This window comes from Helianthus annuus, chromosome 9 (assembly GCF_002127325.2).
Source record: "Helianthus annuus cultivar XRQ/B chromosome 9, HanXRQr2.0-SUNRISE, whole genome shotgun sequence".
Classification (NCBI taxonomy): domain Eukaryota; kingdom Viridiplantae; phylum Streptophyta; class Magnoliopsida; order Asterales; family Asteraceae; genus Helianthus; species Helianthus annuus.
In genome coordinates, this window is record NC_035441.2 from 146,495,129 (window position 1) to 146,502,195 (window position 7,067).

At 37.2% G+C, this 7,067-nt stretch overlaps 1 protein-coding gene across 1 annotated transcript; it reads right to left on the reverse strand.

Annotated features, from left to right (window-relative positions):
- Positions 1-453: 453 nt before the first annotated feature.
- LOC118482153 lies at positions 454-2,469 on the reverse strand. Its single transcript, XM_035977687.1, has 4 exons — positions 2,378-2,469; positions 2,071-2,292; positions 1,526-1,837; positions 454-929 (listed from the first exon to the last, which is right to left on the reverse strand). Exons 1-4 carry the CDS (start codon positions 2,441-2,443, stop codon positions 639-641), a joined length of 891 nt encoding a protein of 296 aa, XP_035833580.1. The 5' UTR covers positions 2,444-2,469; the 3' UTR covers positions 454-638.
- Positions 2,470-7,067: the final 4,598 nt, after the last annotated feature.

Sequence of the window (7,067 nt, forward strand, 5' to 3'; positions counted from 1 at the left end):
ACATGAAGCGAACAAAAGCGACGAGGCTTAAATTAGAGGTGCAAAGCGTAAAAGCGGTGAGCTTTTCGTACGCAATGCACAAAGTGATTATATAATTCAATTTATATCTCATATAGTTTTTAGCATCCCCTACCTATGATTTAGCTATAATTAAGCTTTATACATGTTTTAACATGAAAAACACATACATGTACAACATAAAAAGAATGTTGTACAACACTCGGCCTGCACAAAAACAAGCGAAGTACATAAGGCGTGCGCCTCAAGTCAATTTTTAGCCTAAAAAGCACGCCTCGCCTGCACCTTTTGTACAATGCTCGGCTTACGTCAAACAATTTGTGCCTTAGGTCGCCTCACGCCTAGACACGCCTCAAGCAACCAAGGGAGAGACTATGTCTTACCAACGTTACAATACAAGTAGTGGCCGTAGTTTGGCTCAAATAAACATGCTAAAAACATTAGTTACTTTAAATAAACCACAAAAGAAAGTGACAGCCACTAAATGGAAAAATATTTCACTAGCACCTACATTACATGATGAACCTGAAACACGATCACCAACATAGAATGAAGATGAGATAGAAATTTGAAACTGTTAAATGTCATACACTTCTAGAAAAATGAGCAAAAGAGCAAGATCAAAATTGAAATTGTTTTAAAGTAAGATTTAGACGGCCTGATATAAGCCCGGTTTCTTTGACTACCTGCGAAAGACCTATATAATCCAAAGGTGGCAAGATTCTCCTCACCCCGTGAAAAATACGTCTAGACTTGCCACCGAATATCAATACATCACCAGATTCCAATAAAACCTTTTCTAACTTGTTTTCATCTCTAGTATGACCATACAAGAATTCAGCAGATTCGCCAATGGAGACGGAAACTACAGGCAATCCTCTATCTAGACCACCAACATGCTCATCGCAATCCTACATTCAAACAAAAATACACAAAAATCAACTCTATCATGGAAAATGAATTACCTACAAATGGGTCCATTAAGGTTAGGTTTTCTAGATGGGATATGTGAAATAGCTCAAGTATTATTATTGTTGTCACATAACTTTGCATTCAATAACATAACAATAGGTATATCATTTCTAGAATTAGAACGTCCATAAAATCATTTTTCACATTATTTAAAAAAAAATAATAATCATGATAATAACACTCCACGTCCCATCCCAATTTGCTTCCTCCAACGTTGATCTATATGCTTTTTATAGCCTAAATGATGACATAACAGGCTATTGTAAACAAAGAATACATATCAATTTTTATCCAAAATTACACATTTAATGTGAAGTGTAAAACGTTACGTTACAACATCACAACCTTGAACATTTTAGTAAATTAACAAAGCCATGTGATGATGTAACAGAAAAGTCCAAGATAGAGTACTTATATTTAATTCATTTTACGTCAACGTGCACCTGTTTTTATAGGGTATCCGGGTAAGGTATGCAAGTAAAAAAGCTAAGAAACATTTAAAGGGGTGTGTATGTATGTGCCAATAAAAACTAACCTGGTGAAGGCCGAGTCGATCACCGTATGAATAGAAATTCGCTACACAAATATCTGGGAGCATTGAAGGAAGTAACTTCATATGGAGTTGGGCATCTTCAATTGCGTTTTCAGCTAATGAAATAAATTCATATGGAAGCGGTGGTGGTGCAGAACCATCACTTCTGTAACTTTTCTCATACTTTGTTACTGGATCCCACAGTCGACCAAAACACATCATATGCAATCGAAGTTTAGCTCCACTTCGGTTACTAGGCCGGTAAAAACCCCCCGGACCCATAGCCCACTTTTGACATATATTCACTATATCAACCTAAAAGATTAGATCCGGGTCAAAAGCACCCAACATGTAAATAAATATCTGAAAAGCATTGTCCTTGTGATGTTGCAACAAGGATTAACAAGTCTACTTTAACAGCATTGATTGTTCTTTGACAAAGCAAATTAAACAAAGATATTATGGTTGTAGTTCACATTCATTCAAAACTTTAATAAGAATACCTATCAATAATATTGTGATGATTATTAACGGGAAACAGTAAATACCTGGCCCATGTGGGTGAGGTAATTCTTGAAGAGCACCATTCCAGGTCCAAGTTCTTTACGACCAAACATAAAATTTCTCCACCTATCAAACACTAGATTCCTTCTCACCCTGTCTGTCATGATTAAACTAAATGGTTTTGCTTTATTTTCATCCTCAATGTTGGGAGAAGGAATGCTGTGATACTGCTTCAACATTCCAATTGAAGGGCCATGAAATACATTCTGCAAGTATATATATAAACTTGTGACAACCAACCGTACAGCATGTTTAGAATAAGAAGAATTCATGAATATACAAGATGCTCACCCCAAAAGACAGAGATGAAGATCCCACGGTTTTCAATAACCGGTAAAAGCTGCTCGAATAATTCATCGTTATGATTTGACTTTGGGGAGAACGGCAGGCAAGGGGTTTTGTTTTTATAAAAAGTATAATATAATTAGGGTTTGCACCTTATACTCCTTTTATAAAACCTAATCTACCTTTAAGCCCTTACGATTATACAATTATAACCCTTTAATAATAATCTATTTAATATTAAGTGGCCCGTGTTTAAACTATTATTATTTCACAAATAATAATCCACTTACTGTGTAACTCTTCGAATCGTGCCGAGTTGGTTACGTTGACTTTAATTATGATCGGACATACACATCACATGTCGCCAACAAGGAATACGTACAGATGGTACGTAACACAAAACTACCATCAAAGCGTTCACCAAGGAATCCGTTTAAACCTCTAGAACAAAATAGAGATAATTATCTAGTAATAATTATCTAGGTTTTTAATTTATATAGGGAAATTGGACTGTAATAATCTCACCTAAACATTATTGGCCATTAATAATCCCACCTCAGAATAATCCACCCACTAGTCCCACCTTTCACCTATTTTTCCTACAATGGTCCCGCGTTAAAAAACTTAACGGAGTTAAGCTTTTTTTTTCCAGATTACAAACAGATTTTTAGGGCTTTTGATTAGAACGACGATACGAGTCCATGTAGGTCCCTTTTCTCGGAGGATCGAGAACAAACCTAAACCTTGTTATACTAACCCACTAGCGAGTGCGGAATCCAAGCTAGCGGGCAAACCGGGATGATGCAAGAACAAACACAAGAACACACAAAGTTCACCGATTAACACCACTGTATTAATACGTATGAAGGTTTACGGTTACAAGCACAATGTTTACAATCTGTTTGCAAACTCTCTAAAGTATGTGTGTGTGTGTTTTTCCAGCAGAGTTTCTCTAACTCTCTATGTGTGCATCTCTCTAACACTAACACACTGCATGGGTATTTATACCCATACATAACAGGTCTTGGTCGAAGGATCGATAGATGGTCCGAAGGATCATCTGTCGATGACAATGTGTCCGAAAGATCAGCATGGACATCGAAGGATCATCCTTCGATGCCTAATGGTCGAACCATGGTCGAACCATATCTTTCGAGCACCTCGAAGGATGATGCGTATCCTTCGAGGCTATCCTTCGATTCAGATAAACATCATGTTGTCCAAGTCAAACTAGGAGGATAGTTAACTTGGTCAACTTACAGACTGATTTAGGACATCGTTTACATACAGACCGAATACAGACAAAGTACAGACACAAGTGCACCAACAAACTCCCCCTTGGCTGTAGCTTTGTCTTTATCTTGTCTTTATCTTCTATAGATGTAGACTTGTCTCGAACTTCGACAGTCTTTGGTCTTCGAGTTTCCAAAACTCTGATGTCCTTTCAAGTCTTCATGGTCGGAGGATCTTCAAAGTCTTCACGTCTTGAAAGCAGAGAGTGTATCAACAAACTACCCGTATCATGTAGGCAGTGTTTTAACAAACTCCCCCTTAACATAAGCTCCCCCTTGAGTTATGCTCGTGAAATACTTTAACTTTATGAAGTGAGATCCTTGTGGTGTTGATGATAGCCAGCGGCAACTCAATCATCTTCATCTTTTGAGTGCCTTCTCGTCGTGTCTTCATTCCAAAGCTTGTCATCGACCATGTTCTCCTAGCCTTTAGAATCTGCACATGCAAGAAATCTAAACGCGTAATGAGAACAACTGCTTGGAACATAGTATAAGCAAATGACACACGAATGACCATGTCACAATCAAGCACCGTCCGACAGTTTGAAAGTTTAATAAATTTTTCAAATCTTAAATTCTAACTTTCAAAACATGCAAATTTCGACCGTTTATGAAGATTTAGTCAGTTTGGTTTTCGTTCAGGTTTCAGGCAACGAAGACTTGAGCTCCAACATCGTACGATCGAAAATAAAGCAGAAATAAAATCTTTTTGGCTTTTATAAAGTTTATATTAAAACACAGATTTCAGGTGTGTTTTTTGAAATTAAAAGACAACAATTTAAAATCCTTTGAGTGTTATCAAACGACATCACCGCTAATGTCGTGCTGATATGCACCAAACGACGAAACTGTTTAAAAGAAAAACAATAAAAGTTAAGCAGTAAATAAATATATACAGACATTCTTTTTGCGAGTTTCGAGGGTAAGAGAATCATATCAGTGTACGGTCATGCCAAAACACTCTTGTTGTTCAGTTAGTTAACATTAAGATAAGCATCCTATAACAATTATCGGTATTGTTGTCCACTTAAGCTCAACTTATCAGATGTAATCATGTTTAGAGGATACGTTAATGTATGATTTATACTTACCGACCGGTGTTCATCCACATCACGACACATTCCCGTATCAAGGTATGCACGAGAGTTCATCTTACCGGTGAGTATACCGATTATCATCTGTTTGACCGTATAAATTGTGAGATACTCACTTATTTTGATTTGAAAACAAGTCCTATGTGATATAATCACTTATTGATGAGGAACTTGAATTTCATATGCATGAGGGCACAGGTGCAAGTCCGTGAACAGGTCAGTACTTCCGTACAGCAGAGAGACGAACTTGACACCCGGATAAATGTGATATTTTATCACTTATTTGATTTGGACATGTGATTGTTTATCACTTATTGAGGTCGAATGCAGTATGCAATATGTACACGTATGTATAGTATCATGGAAGATCTAGACTTGCGTCCCCGTTATTTTTCGGTAAAAGATACAACCATGATACCCAAATGATAAGCAGCATAAAGACCGAATATCTAAGAACCTCGGCAATCTATCAAACGAAATTTCGGTACTAAGACCATATGCCAATGAATGGTTCCCACCTGATCTTCAGTCGATTAAGATTTATATCACCCTGCACACTTTAAAATGATTGTGAGCCTACCGATACATCTTATATAGAGCTGCTTATCGTTTTGCATTTAAGGTTTAAAAGAGGTTTGGATAGACCACTGATGTACTATCATTTTCTCTTTTGCTCGCCAGGAAACTCATTTTTGTTTTTCTATTGTTTTTGTGTTTTTGAAATTTTTCGATGTTTTTGTATTTTCCGATTTTTGGATTTACTCCCCCTAAAATCAACAAACTAAGAGAAATTTAAAAACACAAAGATATTTACAAAAATGATTTTCCGATGTTGGTTTACTCTTGCTTGACCTTAATGCCATTTACCAAAAATAAGTTTTATCAGAAAAGATTTAACAAATTTTGGAAAAATGAATTGGCATGTCGGTAAGCGGTGCGGACCATGACAACATTGACGAGTTTCACAAAGAAACAATCACGTGTGAGGTGATATTTGAGATCAACGTGTCAGGCCAAAGAGTGCTGTATGAGATGATAATAATTCATAAAGTAGCTTAAAAATCAACAAGTATAGGAGAGATTTAGAAATTCAAAAACCGTATCCTGCAACCGTTTCATGCATTGCAAGGAATCTAAGTGTTCTTCCAAACTTGATATCCACCCGGTGTGGACTTCAAAGTCGATTTTGTAGCTACTGACTAATCTCTTGACAGCAACAAGGTCGTAAACCTCCGGGTCCGGCTGGTCTTCCACATTGTACCAGCGAAGGTCTTTGACTTTCTCTTTCAGAAATGGTGTGCGGATGTTCAATCCATGCAAAGGCATCGGCACACATTTCACTTCATTCGTTCCTGAGGACCCGATCAAAAACCATAATGACCAAATTTTGGCATGTTCTTCATTTGGTCGAATTATGCACCATCATTCAACCACATTTTCTTTTTCTTTTCTTTCTCTCCATCCAAGGCAACAATTTCTTCTGTCGCCTATCTTGTGCAAGGACATTCCACTATCAATAATCCTATGACTATCGATAGTTCCTCCTGGAACTTCCTGCACACTCACTCAGAGATTAGTTGGAGAGGGGGACCCAAGCCTTCATAGACTTGGGTTGCCCCTGAGAATCAAAAAATGTAATTTCAACCTCTTGATAATTTTCAAGCACAACACCTCCCCTTGAACCTTTACCTGTTTTAGGTTTCCAAGTTTGTTTTTGTTTACCAGAGTGTGTATTATGTACATTTTCTGGTTTTAATGGTTGTGACAAACTAGGTTTCCTTTTAACAGTTTCCGGTTTTAAGGCCTTTTCGATCACCTTTACATTTTTACGTCGTTGTTTTGTTTCTTGCTCTTGAATAGTGCGTTTATCATGTTTTGGAGAAACAGTACGACGTTGTGAGTGACCTTGTTCAGAGGGGGTTCTTTCAACAAAATTTGGTTTGGGCAAGTTTGTGCAATCTTTAATGATGTGCCCAGACTTCCCACATTTGAAACAAGTTCTCCTTTCAACAAACTTAGGAGAATTTGTTCGACTGGCAGATGTTGAACCTGTAGAACCTGAGGTACTTGCTCGTTCATCACACCCGTTTGTGTGTTGGGTGTAATTGTTATCGCTGTTACGCTTCAAAATCTTGACTTTTTGTACAAAATCTGTGTTTGATTTGTTTTCAAAAGTCTCAATTTTATCGGTACCCTTTGATGCTACAAATTTAACATCTTTGCTCTTCTTTTGATAACGAGCTCCTTTTGTTTCAACCTTAGCCTTTGGCTTTGGAGCTCGTTGTTGTTGTTTACCCTTAAAAGCAATTG

What these genes read in the sequence shown, in the direction of transcription:
- LOC118482153 (XM_035977687.1), bottom strand. Translation starts at nt 2,443, where the DNA reads ATGAATTATTCGAGCAGCTTTTACCGGTTATTGAAAACCGTGGGATCT. An exon ending in CTTCATCTCTGTCTTTTGGG is followed by an intron (nt 2,293 to 2,377) that starts GTGAGCATCTTG and finishes ATATACTTGCAG; the next exon opens with AATGTATTTCATGGCCCTTC. An exon ending in ACCTCACCCACATGGGCCAG is followed by an intron (nt 1,838 to 2,070) that starts GTATTTACTGTT and finishes CTAATCTTTTAG; the next exon opens with GTTGATATAGTGAATATATG.